General features: G+C 37.7%; 2 protein-coding genes across 2 annotated transcripts; both read left to right on the top strand.

The window, feature by feature from the left end:
* The first annotated feature begins 256 nt into the window (after nucleotides 1-256).
* LOC149012463 (acetolactate synthase 2, chloroplastic-like) lies at nucleotides 257-2,684 on the top strand. Its single transcript, XM_089159655.1, has one exon. The coding sequence runs from the start codon at nucleotides 363-365 to the stop codon at nucleotides 2,385-2,387; it is 2,025 nt and encodes a 674-aa protein (XP_089015781.1). The 5' UTR covers nucleotides 257-362; the 3' UTR covers nucleotides 2,388-2,684.
* A 1,183-nt stretch (nucleotides 2,685-3,867) lies between these two features.
* On the top strand, nucleotides 3,868-18,424 carry LOC149012464 (Ribosomal protein L12/ ATP-dependent Clp protease adaptor protein ClpS family protein). Its single transcript, XM_089158140.1, has 3 exons — nucleotides 3,868-4,036; nucleotides 17,162-17,312; nucleotides 17,721-18,424. The coding sequence occupies exons 1-3, from the start codon at nucleotides 3,973-3,975 to the stop codon at nucleotides 17,980-17,982; spliced, it is 477 nt and encodes a 158-aa protein (XP_089014266.1). The 5' UTR covers nucleotides 3,868-3,972; the 3' UTR covers nucleotides 17,983-18,424.
* Nucleotides 18,425-18,641: the final 217 nt, after the last annotated feature.

Here is an 18,641-nt window from a genome sequence, read left to right on the forward strand (position 1 = left end):
TACCTCTAAAACTATTCTATTAATTTATGATGATATGAAGTGTTACCCACTGAAGAATAGAAGAATCATACTCCATACTCCATAGATTTATTTTTTTCCTTCTCATTTAAAGGTTCACTTAAAAACACAGAAAAAATAAAATAAATAAATTAATAGAGAGAAATCCAGACACGGAGCCCTCACAGCCACAGGCACACATAGGCACGTTTATAAAAGTGGTGGACCTGGACCAGGCGTCACAACTGATTCTGAATCTTTAATCAGACAAAACCCCTCCCGAAACCCTCACATAAGCAGAGCCTTCCGCCGCCCCTAGGCCTGAGTTCTTAGAGAGGAGCAGAGGAGAGCGCCTTCATCCGCCAATGGCGACTGCCGGAAATACTTCTCTTGCCAAACCCACCTTCCTCTACTCCTCTCTGAAACCACCTTCTCACCAAATCCGCCTCCCCATCTTCACCAAGTATCCAATCTCCTCTCCTTACCTTTCCCTTGACATTACCAATTCCCTCTCAAACCCCACCCCTAAATGCCCCACTACCGGTGTCACCTCCGCAACCGCCGCCGCCGCCGCCGTAACTACCACTTCCACCACTACAGCCCCTACCACGCCCACCACTAATAGCCCGCCTTTCGTTTCCAGATTCGCATCTGACGAGCCCCGTAAAGGTGCTGATGTCCTCGTTGAAGCCCTCGAACGGGAAGGGGTCACAAATGTCTTTGCTTACCCGGGTGGTGCTTCCATGGAGATCCATCAAGCACTCACACGTTCCTCCCTGATCCGCAATGTCTTGCCTCGCCACGAACAAGGCGGCGTCTTTGCTGCCGAGGGTTACGCCCGTTCCTCTGGCCTTCCCGGCGTCTGCATCGCTACCTCTGGCCCTGGTGCTACCAATCTGGTCAGCGGCTTCGCTGATGCCATGCTCGATAGTATTCCTCTTGTGGCCATCACCGGACAGGTACCTCGGAGAATGATTGGTACTGATGCTTTCCAAGAAACCCCAATTGTTGAAGTTACCCGATCGATCACCAAGCATAATTACCTTGTTCTAGATGTTGAGGACATTCCAAGAATCGTCAAAGAAGCTTTCTTTCTTGCTTCGTCGGGTCGGCCTGGTCCTGTTCTAATTGATATACCCAAAGATATACAGCAGCAACTTGTGGTGCCCGATTGGAATCAGCCCATGAAATTGCCTGGTTACATTGCTAGGCTGCCAAAATCGCCGGATTTGAAACATTTAGAACAGATAATTCGGTTTATTTCTGAGTCGAAAAAGCCTGTTCTTTACGTTGGTGGTGGTTGTTTGAATTCCAGCGAGGAGCTTAGGAGGTTTGTGGAGCTTTCAGGTATTCCTGTGGCCAGTACTCTCATGGGGCTTGGTGCTTATCCCACCAGGGATGAGCTTTCTCTTCAGATGCTTGGAATGCATGGTACTGTTTATGCAAATTATGCTGTTGACAAAGCGGATCTATTACTTGCATTTGGAGTTCGGTTTGATGATAGGGTTACTGGCAAAATAGAAGCTTTTGCAAGTCGTTCTAAGATTGTTCATATTGATATTGATCCAGCTGAGATTGGAAAGAACAAGCAACCCCATCTCTCGATCTGTGCTGACATTAAACTGGCTTTGAGTAGTATGAACAGGCTGTTGGAGGAGGAGAGGCAGTTGAACCGTAAGCTTGATTTCTCTGCCTGGAGGAAAGAGCTGAAGGAGCAGAAATCAAAGTACCCATTAAGTTTTAAAACTTTTGGAGGAGCTATTCCTCCTCAATATGCAATTCAATTGTTGGATGAATTGACAGATGGGGAAGCTATTATTAGTACTGGGGTTGGGCAACATCAGATGTGGGCTGCTCAATGGTACAAGTATAAGATGCCACGGCAATGGCTGACATCAGGAGGCTTAGGTGCAATGGGTTTTGGGCTACCTGCTGCCATGGGTGCTGCTGTTGCAAATCCTGGTAAGGTTGTTGTTGACATTGATGGCGATGGTAGCTTCATGATGAATGTACAAGAGCTAGCTACAGTAGCTATTGAAAAATTACCGGTCAAGATATTGCTATTGAACAACCAACATTTGGGAATGGTTGTTCAATGGGAGGACAGATTCTACAAGGCAAACAGAGCCCATACGTATCTTGGAAACCCATCAAATGAGTCTGAAATATTCCCAAACATGTTGAAGTTTGCAGAAGGTTGTGGCATACCTGCTGCTCGTGTGACGAGGAATAGTGAACTCAAGGATGCAATTAGGAAGATGTTGGAGACTCCTGGACCATACTTGCTGGATGTCATTGTACCCCATCAGGAGCATGTCTTACCTATGATTCCCAGTGGTGGAGCATTCAAAGATGTGATCACTGAAGGTGATGGCAGATCAACGTATTGATATCCTTGAGATGGGGTGGTGTTTTGGCATTGTTCAGAATTCCCTTCTTTCTAATTGAAGCATATGATACAGGAGTTTCAGCAAGTTCTGTTAAGCGGCTAAGATGTATTAAGCTCTCCTTTATTTTTTCTTCTTTGTTTTTCCTTCTCAGTATACGCCATCTTTCCATGCTGGAGACTTGACCAGTATTGGTATGTTTTAACGTTGCTGTATTAACTGAGCCTGATCTCTAGTGTGGTTTCCTTTATGCTTGATCACTGTATCAATACCTATATGGAATTCAATTTGGGTTGAAAATTAAGTGAATTCTGGAATTGCTTTATCTTGATTTTACTTGTATTTCTTCCCATAGAACAAGTTGAGTTGCGCAATTGAGAAGTTTCAGGTTGTTTCAGTTCCATCTGGCATATTTTGCACTTCTTCGTGAGAGCTAAATCTCACATTATTGGGGCTGTGACCGAAAGAAAAAGAAGCTACTTTTCGGTGTTTGTTTGGATGAATAAATTGTTGGTCCTTTTGCAGTTCTCATGTTGTTGCCTCTCTGGGTGTGAATGAATCAATGCTGGGTATGCAAGACTGATGATTCTACATTCCTACTTGCACAAGGAATTCTAACTCAGCTAAGAATCTAGTAGAAGCTCAAGGGAAAACTTTTGCTCTGGAAGTGTCTGAAAACTATGAACTAAGGAGAAAATATCAAAAAATTACTGATAAATAATGAGCAAGGGAAGAAACATAATAAATGGGCAGCTAAAGAAATATTCGGTCAGCAATAAATTATTAATAACATTCTGCTGAAAGTAATTGGGATCTGCAGATCCTGAGAATTCCATCTGGGTAGTTTATCTCCAAAAAAGTTGCCTTGATTATTCCAAACAAGATCCCCTCATTGAATAGTATTCCGAATAAACATTTTTGATTGCATAAATCATTCAAATTCAATAGTGAAATCGCATAAATCACTTCGGTAGTTCACTTGGAAAGAAGGTGAGGTGCTCATTATTTATCAGTAATTTCTTGGAAATAATAATAAATTATTCTAAAATCAACTCTAGAAATATTTACCATGAAAGATCCTAATTTCAAAAACTGTAGAATTAAAGAGAAATCAATTCCACTTAGAAACCAATTCTAAACAAACTTCTCAAAGTGTTTTTCAGCTGAGGTGGCACCTTTCCTTGAATAAGTCATCTATCAGTTGATCACAAACGGGTCTTGTGCTCCCCACACGGAATACGTGGCACCTTATTGGCGAACCAAATCTGGAATATCCATGGCATATCATGATCAAATAAACGGTTAAGATCAGCCTAAAGGTGGGCCATATAAACGTTCTCTATCAACATTTCGGTCCACACGTTCACCGTAAGATCTCTCCGCCAGACCAGAAATCCCCTGGCCACTCGTGATTTTCGATTTATCACCAATAATAACCAGGAAAAAAATAATAGTAAAAATAAGGGCCATTTGTTTTTTTTATTGATTTTTAACGCAGGTGGTCTTGCTCTAGAGACTCTGAACCGAAGGTTGGTTGGGGAAGAGATAGAGAGAGAGAGACACACACCTCAAGAGAGTCACAGCGGCCATGGAGACGGCCATTTGTGGAAGAGTCGCTCTTTCACCTAATCATGTCTTCACTCCTAAACCAGGTTTTCTCTATCTCTCACTTCTTCGCTTCCTAATTTTCCCTTTTTCCTGTCAAATTTGGGTTCGACATTTAATCGTGTCATATTTTTTCGATCAACTCTGCAATCGATTATCTCATGGGGTTTGGGTGATTTCTTTAAATTTTCATATGAAAAATCAAACTTCAGCTTTAATCTTTGTAGTTGTTTCCAATAACAATTTGATTTATAGAATCAACTGTCTATGTGGATGTACGAAATGTAGTTGTTTAGTTGATTTGTGTCTTTGTTATGTTCCAATTGCCTTTAATTTTGCGTTTTGCATGTCTCTGATTAACATTTCTTAGAGAAGGAAGCATTATTCCATCTAGAACTTGTGATATGTGTTTTTAGTCATAAGTATTTATGATATTCATGGTTGCATGGTGGAGACTGGCTATCTGCACTGGTTTGAGCTTCCAAGCACCCAGTTTTTAGTGGTATCTTTGCATATGGGCATGATAAATATACTAACATTGGACTAATGCTCTGATGATATTGATGGATTTTAATTGCAGTTATAATCAGTTACATGAACTACAGTAAACTATGGTCTAAGTGTGGTGGAGTGTTTTTCTCCTCTATTTCTAAATCATACTGAATTAGATAGTCCTCATTCATGGAGTATTTTGTTTGTATCATGCCATAGATATTTCAAAGTATCTGTTTGACATGCTGTTCGGAGCTATAAAGAGTCTAACATACAATGTGCTATTACTAGGAGTAGGCAATATAAAAAGGAGTTTCAAGTAAAGTAGCAATGTTCAAGGAGAGACATGAGAGAAACTATTGATCTTTTTTTCACCATAGCAAGGAATACAAAAAGGTAATCTTGGAATGTTCTTTTTTAAAATGGATAAATTTCTAAAGGTAACACAAAGACAAATAAAAAGCATAGAAAAGTCAAGAGGCCTAGGAGTACAAACAAGTGCAAACCCACAGCCAAAAAGGAAACGAATAAGACAATTCCTTCTAAAACAAGGGAGAGAAAATGTCACATGTGAGATGAAATGCTCAATGACAGAAGAAATTTTTGACACAATCAATTTCATACTTGTTGATGCAGAAGTTATAAAGAGTCTAACATACAATGTGCTATTACTAGGAGTAGGCAATATAAAAAGGAGTTGCAAGTAAAGTAGCAATGTTCAAGGAGAGACATGAGAGAAACTATTGATCTTTTTTTCCCCATCACGTAGAGATTCCGTAGACACAGACTGATCCACTCCCACTAATCTGTTCTTTAGGGGTTGAAGAACTTTTGCATCAACAAGTGTGAAATTGATTGTGTCAAAAATTTCTTCTGTCATTGAGCATTTCATCTCACATGTGACATTTTCTCTCCCTTGTTTTAGAAGGAATTGTCTTATTCGTTTCCTTTTTGGCTGTGGGTTTGCACTTGTTTGTACTCCTAGGCCTCTTGACTTTTCTATGCTTTTTATTTGTCTTTGTGTTACCTTTAGAAATTTATCCATTTTAAAAAAGAACATTCCAAGATTACCTTTCTGTATTCCTTGCTATGGTGATTACTATTTGGATGGTTTGTTTGGTTTTTTTTTTTGTGTACTTATTTTGAAGGTGATTAACTACTTATTAGTGTAAGTATTTCGATTTTGATATAATGGCATGAATAATGATCTATATCCAAGAAACCATAATTATGAGAGAAAAAGCCAAGGGGGTTAGGCTCTAGCAAGTTGTCATTTCTCTTCTTTTTTCTGAAGCTTGCGCAACTAGAGCAGATCTCCTTCAAGCTTATAATATGGGAATCCAGAACTTATTGTTGAATCTGACTCGGAGGAAATCATTCAGCGGATTGATTTTTTCCAACCCCCACATCTTGAAGGGGATCCTATTCTGTGGGATATCTCTAGTCTGAAATTCCCCTTTAATCTGGTATTTTTAAGCCTGTTCTTGAATGCCAATAGATTGGCCGACTACTTGTCCAAGATTGCCCTTTCGGTGGAGCTTCCAAAGGTTTGGCTTAAAAACTTATGCAAGTTAGAAGCCAGTGGTTGTAATAGCCCAGTTTCTGAATGAATTTCGTTTTCATAAAAAAAAAAAGAAGAAGAAGAAATCATTACTGAACCCTGTTTCTATTTTAACTTAATCAATACAATAGGAAAACTAAATGAGGCCAAGACCCATTTACCTATTATGGCCAAAATTTAATTTAAGTCATTTAATTATGCAGAGCTTTAAAGAGTGTATGCTTGGAAGATCAAAATTCTGACTGTAGAAATATCATTTCCTCCTTGAATTAGAAAGATAATTCACTACCTCCTCTTTCATTGTCATCGTCGTTGTCTTCTTGATTCAACCTCATCCGCCCCTGCCACTTTCTTTAACCCAATCAACCACATCCATCACCTTGCTCCACCTTATTCTTGCCACCATTCCATTCAATTTTCACCAGCCAAACATGGGGTTGACACTCATCTCCTTCTCACAACCCTTCCAACCACCAGAATGCAGGGAGTTTTTCCCCTGCTTCCATTTGATATTTGAAGGTATGAGCTCCCCCCCCCCCCACCAAAAAAAAAAAGAGATCTGTGTTGGTTTTGTACCAATGTTCTCCCCCCACTGATTTATTCCCTCCCTTATTTCTTCAATAATTTTGACTTCTTTTAGCTTTGCATGATGGATATTATGTGGCATAGGAAGTACTGATCTCTAGTGTGTAAAAGTTGCCTACACAATATGTATTAGATCTGGGTATTATGCTTCACCATGGGTTTTTTAATTAGATTAGACTTGCAAGGCCAACATACTGAGGATTCCGATCCAACCTGGATCAAAATATGCACCAGCTATTGCCATAAATTGGAGCTGTTTCACTATGTTTCTGGTTGTGCCATGGTGAATTCTGCTTGGGGACTCTCTCTTCTTTGAGTAAATATTTTCAAAGTTATATATCAAAAAGGGTTTTCAGTAATAATAATTTGAATTTGCCAAAAGCAAAATTAATACCACACTAGCCTTTTCCATTCTAAAACTCTTAACGCAATGCTGGAATCCTGTGTGATTGGTAGAGGATTGAGATATTATTTAAGATATTATTTATTTTTTACCCAATTTGATACTTTATGGGATTGGATGCAAGTCAATTTAGAAAGATTGTCCCATTGCACGAGGGTTCCAACTATTGTAGCCTTGCAGGGTTTGGGAGGGGCAAATGTATGTTGCCTTGTCTAGGGGTGTAAATGGATAACCAAAATCTGCTTCCGAATTTGCATCCGCATCCGTTTAGGGGTATCCGAATCCATCCGTTTACTAATAGGATGCAAATATGGTATAACCCTTTCTTACCTCTTATTATCCGTCCGATTAAATTATCCGATATAAGTCATTTATTTGGATTTATTTTTCTTATTTTTATAGATCTTTTACTTGAGATATGTGACTATTTTCTATAATCTCTACTAAAATAGCTACCAAAATCACTAAATTCTTAAATTTCAAACCTAATCCTCACAAATAAAGTGGTAACGATGTCAACAAATAGTCAAAAACTTGTATTCAATCTGTATTCATACTCATTTAGAAGAATCTACTTAAGATTCTTCTAATTGAGTTGGGACAAGGCTTATTGTTGTTGTTGTTAGAAGAATCTACTTAAGAAAAAAACTATCTGACTATCATCCGAATCCGATTGAATCTATTCGAAAACCGATAGGATATTATCTGAATCCGTCCGAATATAATAGGATGCGGATATGGTGTTACTATGATCCGATCCTAATCCGATCTGTTTACACCCCTAACCTTGTCCTTGATTCACGAGAAGGTTCTTTCATGTTTTTGGACATTAGTGCAACTTAACTGTTTGCTCCAAGGCTTGCTAGCTTCAACCAGCCTTTCATTGTTGAAGATTGCTATATTGATTCTTTACTTTCTGGAGAAAGATCTTTACTTGGTAAATTCTTGTCTAGATATTTTGTCTATTAAGTTTGTCATTCCTTTTGACCAATAAATGCTTTGCAGGCTTTCTATAACTTGTAAAAACAAGATCCCTTTATCCCAAAAAGAATAATAACAACATTGGGTGCAAAGACAACTTATTAATGTTCTTATTAGGTAAAGTTAGAGCATCAGTGACAGTGAAAGTTCTGTTCCAAGTCTAACGTTTGACTCCTACAGATTTGGTCATGCAATAGACACATTTATTAATGTTATTCCCTCAAGAGTTACAATTTTCATATACAAACTAGCAAAATTCAACGTGTTATTATTATTATTATTATTTTTAATTTAAATGCTCATATCTTTTTTCTGTCGATAGGTTTTCTTCAGGAAAAATGTGTACTTTAGATTTAGTATATCTGTAGATGGTACTAGGTAGATTGGTGGTTGCCTTTTTTATTGGAAGTTAGGCTATTTATTCTTATTGTCCTCTCTTTTACCTCTCTTTTCCTCCTTAAATTTCTTTCTTTTATTTGATGGTTTTTTTTTGCTTTTCTTTTGTCCTTTTCTCTATAAGAATCTATTATATGTGATTATGTGTTTTCATACTATCCCCCTCTTTTCTATTAGTTTTTATTTTTTATTTATATTTTCGTTTTTCCTTTTGTGGATTGTTGTACAAGAGGTAGAAATTTAAAAGAAAGAAAAAAAACATCTAATCATGTTTAATGGATTATGGTTAAAGATGGAGGAAGAAACAATAAACAAAAAAATACGTCTGATGGCATTTAATGGAATCATGTAAAAAGTGGGAAGAAAGGAGAAACACAAAATAATAATTTCTATTAAAGTGGAAGAAAGGAAAAACATAAGAATTTAAAAAATTAAAATAAAATCTTGGAATGGATTTCTATAAAAATGAAGAAATGGATAGAAGAAGATGAGCAACAAATAAAAAATCAACACAACCGATTTATGAGATACAAACAAAGGGTAATTTGGCATTTTCAAATAAGTTCACTTTTGGTGAGAATCAGAGAGAAACTTTTGAGAATGAAGTAAGGGTAAATAGTGATGAAGTGCTAGGGTAGATAGGGGGTTGTTTTACTCTTTATGTTCTATAAAGTCATTATGAAAATTTAAACTTAATATGTTCAATAAAATTATGTTTTCTTTTTTCCTATGAAATGTTATCATAATTTTGGGTATGTATAATATGAAGCTAAGATTTATTTAGAGAGAAAGAGAGAAAGAGAGAGAGTGGGGATGAATCATGAGAATTTAGCTTGTTAGTTATTAAATGAAAGCATTAATTTTCGAACATATATACGGAGAATTTCGATGGCCGAAGTAAAAGAAGCACTAAAGAGGATGAAACTAGGCAAGACACAAGGTCCTGATGAAATCCTAATAGAGGTATGGAAGAGCTTAAAAACCCATGGGCTAGTTTGGTTGATTAAGTTGTTTAATAAGATTATAAGCATAGGGAAAATGCTAGAAGAACGGAGGAAAAGCATCGTGGTTCCAATTTATAAAAATAAAGGGGATATTCAAAGTTGTAATAACTATAGGGGCATTAAATTGATGAGCCATACTAAGAAATTATGGGAGAGAGTAGTTGAAACTTGTTTGAGACACTTAATCACAATTTTAGAAGACCAATTTGGGTTATGGATAGGCTCAGTAATACAAGTCACACCAGGAAAGTAAACCAAACAGGAAGGAAACGATGGTAGATTTGAAGAGTCCATTGTATTAGTACTAGGATTAGATTGAAGAGTCATATACACAGTACGAAGAGTCCACGAATTGGGATGATTCGTAATTAACACGTAGGAACGAATTGCATAAATAGGGGGAAGGAAGAGTAGAAGAGACATGTTTGAGCATCGAGAAAGTTATGGAGAGCATTGCTCTGGGAGCCGTAGGAACACCCGGTAGAATGTATGTCTTATTCAACATTCAAAGTCCCTCGAGTTATTCCACCTGTTAAGTAGCCTCATCGACCTAACAAATGGTATCGAGCATCACGATCCCGGGAAGTGAGATGACAGCGACCCGCGAAGAACGAGCGGAGGAATGGTGATTAAAGTCAAGCCTCGGGCAACATCAAATTCAGCAAGAACACTAGCTGAGTAGCACCGAACATCGGAAGATGATGCGAGATGGGCACCGGAGACGCGCAAACCGGATTGGGCGAACTTCACGAAGGCCAAGAATGGAGTTCGAGATGAGAGCGATAAGAAATCCATCAGCTTGGACAACCACGATGGTGGTGAGACAAACGAGCCGAAGTCGATTTGAAAGTACACGTGAAAATCCAAGTCGATTCGAATGAGAGTTTCGGGTGTCGATGCCCACCGGATTAACGCGGGCTGCGAGGACCGCCACCGAATCGAAGAAGAAGAGCTCACGGACAAAACCTCAGCGCAGCTAGGGTGCAGCAAATCGTCGCAGAAAGGAAGAAGAAGACGATGGAGTATTAGGGTTGGGGTTGGTTCGGTCACCCAAACCGGTCAGGGTTGGTCCAATCCCCACGAGCCAAAGATTGTGTTATTTGGGCCTCAATCGGCTATGCATCTCAAACAAGGCCCAAACAAACCCAACACAAAGACGGGCCGCAGACCCCCAAAGAAACCCCCGGGCAAGCCCACTCCATTAAACCCCCCAGCAGAAGAGATCAGATTCACCAAGGACAAGGTGAAACCGTGAGGGGAGTATTGATAGGTCTCAGTAATACAAGCACACCGACGGGAAAGTAAATCCCTAAATCTATGGAAGGAAACAATTGGTAGATTTGAAGAGTCCTATTGTATCAGGTCCTTGAGGAAGATTGAAGAGTCATATTACATGGGTTACTGAAGAGTCCTATCGAATTGGGATGATTCGTAATTAAACGAGGAACGAATGCTATAAATAGGGGGAAGGAAGAGTAGAAGAGACATGTTTTGAGCATGAGAAAGTTTATGTGAGAGCATTGCCTGGGTAGCCGTAGGAATCACCACCGCGGTAGAATGTATTGTTTCTTATTCAACTTTTATTCAAAGTTCCTTTTTTCTTCTTGAGTTATTCCACCTTGTTAAGTAGCCTCATTCAGGTACCTAACATTATGCCTAAAAGATCTACGACGGAGGCTATTTACCTAATTAGGAGACTTATGAAAATGTATAAAAGACCTTCATATGATATTTATTGACCTAGAAAAAGCTTATGATAGAGTTCCTAGAGCTTTAATTTGGCAAGTACTAGAGAAAAGAAGTGTTGTAATTAAATATATGGACAAATGTAAAAACAGTAGGGGGACAAAGTAATGAATTCCCAATTACAGTTGGGCTACATCAAGGATCAACTTTAAGCTCATATTTATTTGCACTTGTAATGGATGAATTAACCAAAGACATTCAAGATGAGGTCCCTTGGTGTATGCTTTTTTTACTGATAATATTGTGTTGATAGATGAGACTCAAGTAGGGATTAATATCAAGTTAGAATCATGGATAACAACTTTAGAATCAAGAGGCTTTAAATTAAGTAAAACGAAGACAAAGTATCTAGTTTGTAACTTTAGTCATGATTGGGTAGACGATGAGGTGGTGAAACTTAACAATAAGGAGATCCTCAGAGTGATTGTTTTAGGCATCTTGGTTCAATCATAAATAAAAGAGGTGATACAAAGGATGATGTTTCCCAAAGAATTAAAATAGGGTGGATGAAATGGAGAGGTGCGTCCGAGGTCTTGTGTGATTGAAGTATTCCATTAAAGCTTAAAGGAAAATACTATAGGATTATCATTTGACCAGCTATGATGTACGATGTAGAGTATTGGGCTATTAAAAAGAATCATATAGTGTAGCAGAATGAGGATGCTAAGATGGATGAGTGGCAAAATTAGGAATAATAAGATGAGAAATGATCATATTAGAGTTGGTCTAGGAGTTGCTCTAGTAAGTAATAAGCTTCGAGAAAGTCGTTTGAGGTGGCACAACCACGCTCAACGGAGACTTATAAATGTCCCTATACGGAGAAGTGATATAATCTAGATTGAATGAACTAAAAGAGTTGGGGACAGACCTAAGATAACCTTAAGAGAATTGGTGAGAAAGGATATGCATAGCTTAGGACTTGTATCTAGCATGGCCTCAAACAGAATTGATTGGAAGGCTAGAATCCATGTAGTTGACTCCATTTAGTTGGGCAAGGCTTATTGTTGTTGTTGTTTTAAATCTTTTCTCCATATATTGTAATAGTAAATTGAGTTCTTTTTCTTGACTTTTTAGAGATTATCATGTTTTCATTTTGTGTGAAATTTTAGTTTTAAAGGAGTACATTTGGTATTTTGAATAGGCAATTTGGTTCTAATTTTAAGGCAAAAATGTAATTGAACCATCATGAGAATTCATTAACGGATGTCCTGAATTTTCAACCCTTCATTTTTTAAGATCTAATCTAATCCATCGAATTATTTTGTGCTTAATTTGTAGGAATTGATAGTTACCGTTCCTCCTTTCTTGTTCTTGGTTGTTTCTCTTCTCATTCCCCCCCCCCTCCGGGCGGTAAAATGATCACTCCCCTCAGGTTACTCTTGCTTCTTTCTCATCTCCTTTACTAAGGTAAATTTATTCTGGAACTCTTTCTCCTTTCTTCCTCCTTCTGTAGACTAAACAAACAAATCAGTAGGGTACATTTATTGTACTCTTTCTCCTTTCTTCTTCTCTCTGAAGACTAAACAAACAGAACAGCCACATCAGTGAAAACTGAAAATACAATAAGGCTAGATAAATTGTAGATGAAACAAACCCACAACAACTTGATGATGAATGAAAAACTCCTCTTTCTTCCGAAAATACTATATACAGTAAAAATATACTTTGCTCCTAATCTGTTCATCGCCTAAAACAGAGAACAGAGGAAAAGCAAAATGAAGCTTTTGTGGTAGAAAAAGCAGAAGGAAGCTCAGCACGGATGGATTTGGCATGAAATTGACCTTCCTAAGAAGTTTATATTCTCTTTGAATTGATGACGAAAGAAAAAATCACCGCCCGTTGTGCATAAGCTTAGACAAAATCTTCAATCCACCTTGACCTAAATTTCTAGTTCATTCAATTAAGTACAAAAATCAAGGGAAAACGGGAGGAGATAGAAGGCAGCGAAAGGTGTGGAAATTAGGAATGTGGATAAATTCAAGGTTGAGAAATTAGGAACATCCTGCTAATGTATTCTCATGGCCCTCCCGCTACTACCTTCCCTAATTTTAAAAAGCTTCATTTGGGGAACACAAGTAAGTTTCTTTTCTCCACCTAGTTGACTCTCGGTGAATAGTTGTTATTTTTCAAGAGAGTCCATCACAGAATTCAGATGGCAGTCGGTCATAATGGAAAAATTGATCAAGTGCCTGGCTGTTGTCCTGCCTCCGCTGGCAGGAAACAGGCTTCAAAGAAAAGAAAAAGAACAGGGGACTTCCTCTTGGATCGCCATACCTTTCCTGCCTTTGTCATGTGAAGTTCTTATGGTGATTAGCTTCGCTTGTTGGCACTCTGTAGAAGGTCCTGAGGACCACTCCGCTGGTGTTTTTTTGGGTGTCAAAAGATTACAGATCCACAACAGCAATAAGAGGTAGTTGGGCAGCAAAGATGGGTTTTCTGCAGTTTAGGGGTCGATTGGCAAGCTTAGAAGCTAAGTTTTGATGTAATCTGGAGCAAAATATGGAGGATGAGCGCATGCAGCTTTCGGAAACTGCAACGTGCAGGTGTTTTGAAATAGGTACAATTGTGTTGAAGAGAAATGACTATATCTAGAGGGCTCTGGCTGTATGTTGGGGTTGAAGAGAAGTAACGTTTGGAGGTGATGGTCATTTGATTCTTGGTGAGGGGGGTATCTTTTCCCCATTAGATGGATAGAGATAGATAGATATGATTTGGTGATGTTTGAAAAGGCACGCTTGGGAGGGTTTTTTTTTAGCAGTTAGGGAAGGGTATTTTAGTCAAGTAAAAAACATACCATAATTGTATTGAGTTCTAGTATGATATAGTATGTCATGATATGATATAATATGATTTTTTTTTGGGGGTTCAGATATGATATATTATGATATGATATGATTTGTAGGCCTTTTTTTTTCTTCTTCTGATTAAAATTATAACTTTTGAACTATGGGGGGTTGGAAAGTTTGAATGGTGGATTTATTGAGGGGTGCTTTGTATTGTAAGGGTGTGTTATGTATAGTAGGTTATGCTGTTGAGAGAGAAGGATATTTTGGTTGAGTTCTTAAAGGGTGCTTTGTTTTGAAAGGTTGCATTCCATGGCAAGGGGTGTATTGCTTTGTAAAAAGGGTATTTTGGTCCAATGAAAAATCGTCCGTTACTAACTTGAGGGTTTACTTTTATATAGTAGTATGATATGATAGTATGATTTAAAACCTAATTGGAATTTGTTTTAGTAAACTTTCTCTATTGACTTAAGTACCCTTAAAACCATTTTTCAAGGACTAAAATGCCCATCCTAACCACTCTTGTTTGATCACACCATAAAGCCATTATTGCCACTATTCTGTATCATATATATGGGGTTCATGTGAAGTTATTGATCTGATTGTTTTTCTTCTATGATGACAATCAATGTAATAATTACTTCGGGAGGATTCCACAGAGGAGGATCTGATTGTGATTTGTCATTTGGATGCAAGTAGGTTGGTTGTTGAAACCTATAAATTCCAAAGAAAATAAGACATTTTCATCCACAAAGTGAGGGCTGGTTTTCATAAGGAATAGAGTGAATATATATTGTGTTTTCATATAGTTATTTAACTTATTTTTGTTTATTAAATCTAGGATGGTGTGGAAACACAACCTTCTTACATTTACTCCAATATTTATCCCTTCTAACATTTTATGCCATTATCTCTCTCTTTCTTATTCTCAACCTATAAAATTCTACTTGTTTAAAAAATAATTAGAATTAAAGATTATTTAGGCAAATCATGCATTACCACTAGCAGTCTGTGCTCTGATTATTCTATCTAATCAGAATAAAAGCAAGAAGTCGACGTGCAGATGCACATGAATGTGTAATAGTGTAGTTCTATATATATTCACAGTTGTTGCTTGGTCATGTAAAATAAGATTAGCTTACTAGGATGATGTAGAAGATATAAGTTTGAACCATCAATTCAGAATTTATGAATTTTGGAAGCATGGTTTAATTTTTTTTTATCCTTGCCTGTTGTGCATAATTATGTGTTCGTCTATTGGCTGTTGGCTCATTCTTCATTTTTGACCAATGTGTGAATCAAGGCATGTTGCAGTCCCATATATAAAGATTGGTGCTTTTACAAAAAATTAGGCATCCTGCAGACAGTTTTGTTTGAGGGTCCATGATTTCTTTATAATGGAAATCTGCAATTTTTTTGTGCAAACCAATATGATGTGAAAGGAACCAAGAGTCTGAAGAACACAACTATCTCTGTATCTGTCATGGCAACCTAATGCGAAGGGTGCTTAGGTGATAAGATGCCCCCACTAAAAACCCTAGGCTGCATCGACTATATTTAACAGTGATCATTTATTTTAATGATAATTATCTGTGATACAGATGAGTGCCATGACAACTTGCACTATTTACCATGGGACAGCTAGAAAACAGCTCTAGTTTATGAGGCATATTGTACCCCTAATGGACTTAAGAAGCAAACCTAGGATCTGAAGTTAAGGGACACTGCCATTTATAAGCTTAGTTTGCATGTGCCCTAACTATAAGAAGTACAAATTTTATTATTGGTTTATTTCTCAAAATATGGTGATCTGCTGTCAAGATTTGGTCAAAGGAAACAGATAACACAAAGACACTTCCGTTTGGATATTTTTAGGGCAATGGTCCTCTGTTACACGTCAGTCCCCAAGACACAGGATAAATATGAGCTCACCATTAACATCCCTTTTAATTTTCATTATTTGTAGAGTTACTTTTTGGTTCAACATTCCAAACTGTATTTCTACTATGTTGTGGTCCAGCGTAGTCTTATTTAGAACCCACTAAAACTTCTACAAAGATGCAAGTAGTTGAATAAAGCTTCAAATAAGTGGTGTGTTCCATAGAGTGATATAACTTAGATTAGAAGAGTTAAAAGACCAAGGCTAGGACAAAACTAACCTGGTTAGAAGTGAGAGGAGATATGTATTTGGGTTGACAACCAATGTGCTCTTGTCAGATATTTTATCTAGTGGATGGCCTTGCTGCAATGATAAAGGTCGCTCCATTGTCACCAAGTGATCATAAATTTGAGTTTGTAAATAGCCTATCTGCAAAGGCAGGGGTAAGATGGGAATCAGGATACATTATGACCCTCTCAGATCCCACCTTGGGCACTTGGCACACCCTTCTACAGAGTTGAACGATTGACAGATGGCCGTCTTTATCCCAACAGATTGTCTTTGTTAGGAAGACCTGTCTAATAAAATAGGCAGAAGGATTAGAGAATATGTGTTTACTTGGAGATTGAGCAACTTGGTGCTACTTGTTCAAAAATCTTCCTCATGTGCACCAAAAGTTGTCTTGCCCAATTCTAACCTTAATTAAGTTTGATGTTTGATGCTGATGAGGACTTTGATGTGCCTTTATGTCTAATGAGAAATTGAATAATATCTGTATGAATTCATATGTACAACTATAAAATGGTAATGTCCATCTATGTTATCAATTCAGAATTGGAAGAATATGAGGTCTTGGTATCAGATATCCATCAAATAGACCTAATAACCATTGCTGGGGATCACACATCTTTTTTGTTAAGAGTAATATCTGGAACGGGAAAGTGATTTATCTTCTGATAGAGATGACAGTCCTTATCTTGGCTTTTACCCACCCTTTAATCCTTTGGCCATCTCCCTTATCCTAGATATTTATTGAAGGTATAACCACAAGACATGACAACCTACTGTCTCTTAGTTGTGGTTGCATCTTTTGAAATAAAATGATGAATAAATAAATTCATGAGAACTTTGTTTTTCAAATATTTGCATTTTATTGTTTTTATTTTGTGTTTTCTTACTTATGTAGTTTTTCTTTTTCCCTTTTTTTAGTAGCTGAACTTGAAAATTTCATGGAGTTGCTACTTTGACTTGTAGTCTGTTGCTCTGAAGCATCAATTCCCTAGTCTGTAGATTACTTCAGAATCACATGCCTTAATGATTCTCATGGATAAATATTTCACAGGGGATAAACAATCTATCTATAAAGGACCATGTTCAAATCGAGGCAATCTTAGGGCTGTATCAGCCATCGGAGCAGGCAAAGGAGGTGGTTTGTTGGAAAGACCAACCATTGAGAAAACTACACCTGGCCGCGAATCTGAGTTTGATGTGAAGTATAAACTCAAAACCCTTAAGTTTTGACCCGCTCTTTTTGTAGTGTATTACACTGTTGACATGTCCACTTTCCTCAGAGTTGTTAAAACAAATTGCAAACTAAAAATTTCTTTTATTGCCTTGTGGTTTTGGTGTCCAGTAGATTGACGTCATTACTTAGGGATGGGTTACTTATGCCCAAAACCGAGTTTAGTATATATTTCTGGGAGTTAGTTCAGACCAATTTCAGAAATTATCAAAATGTGATTAATTCTAGGATTTAAACTGGTAATATTTTCAAAACAATTAAGAGTTCAGGAAAAAGCTTTTTATCAAGTATTTTCACAGACGAAACTGCACCTGTTACAGAATGAACTTGAAAACAGAATGTTATAACTTCAAGCTACTAACTGTTCTTTGTTTTTCAGGAAATCAAGGAAAATGTCCCCACCTTACCGTGTAATGTTGCATAATGACAACTACAATAAGAGAGAATATGTTGTCCAGGTGCTGATGAAGGTGATACCTGGAATGACACTTGATAATGCAGTCAATATAATGCAAGAAGCACACTACAATGGCTTGGCTGTGGTGATTATTTGTGCTCAGGCTGATGCTGAAGAACACTGCACACAGCTGAGGGGCAATGGTCTTCTTAGTTCAATTGAACCTGCAAGTGGTGGTTGTTGAAACCTTAGTCCAGGAGAAGTGCATATAGTTCTACTATTGCTTATCAATGTTCTTAGCATAGTATTAGAAATCTGCTTATATGTACATAACTAGACAAGATTTCCTTATCACTCTCAACCTTTCTTAATCAAAGGGGAGAAGAGATACAACATTGGAGGAGAGGAACTCAAATGAAGGTGACTTGTACAGTTGATGATCTTGATCTGCATGCATGATTTATGGCTTGGTTAGAAAGAATTCAGGTATGGATATCCTTGGTTGGGCCCAAGGGGTGCATTAGGGATTGTGGACATATGGAAAAGCTTTTTGGTAGGTCTCCCTGCGTGTTGAAATGCTTGGCATTTAAGCTTCTATTGTTGGAAGGGTAGGATGAGAAATGAGTTATCTTGGTGACAATGTTATTGTTTGGAAGCTTCCTAATAAATCTATGTTTTTAGGGGAATTGCTTTTTCTCAATTGTGTTTTTTTGCTTTGGAAATTTAGTCCAACACTGCTTGGATGGGGCTTATATGGGAGTATTAAGTCCTCTTTTGACTTGAGTTTCTCCCTTCACCCACATTTCGATGTCTGGGGTCAGGATTGTCCTTTCAAAATGCTGAGCCTGGGAAGCCTTTTGGGCTGGGTTTTCACTTTTTGTGTGACATCATTTTTGTGATTGG

Source organism: Hakea prostrata, chromosome 6 (genome assembly GCF_041222555.1).
Source record: "Hakea prostrata isolate BN-2017 chromosome 6, UWA_Hpros_2, whole genome shotgun sequence".
NCBI classification, from domain to species: Eukaryota; Viridiplantae; Streptophyta; class Magnoliopsida; order Proteales; family Proteaceae; genus Hakea; species Hakea prostrata.

Coding starts and splice junctions, on each gene's coding strand:
- LOC149012463 (XM_089159655.1), top strand. CDS start 363: ATGGCGACTGCCGGAAATACTTCTCTTGCCAAACCCACCTTCCTCTAC.
- LOC149012464 (XM_089158140.1), top strand. CDS start 3,973: ATGGAGACGGCCATTTGTGGAAGAGTCGCTCTTTCACCTAATCATGTC. Junction 4,037..17,161: donor TGTCTTCACTCCTAAACCAG/GTTTTCTCTATC, acceptor AATATTTCACAG/GGGATAAACAATCTATCTAT. Junction 17,313..17,720: donor GAATCTGAGTTTGATGTGAA/GTATAAACTCAA, acceptor TTTGTTTTTCAG/GAAATCAAGGAAAATGTCCC.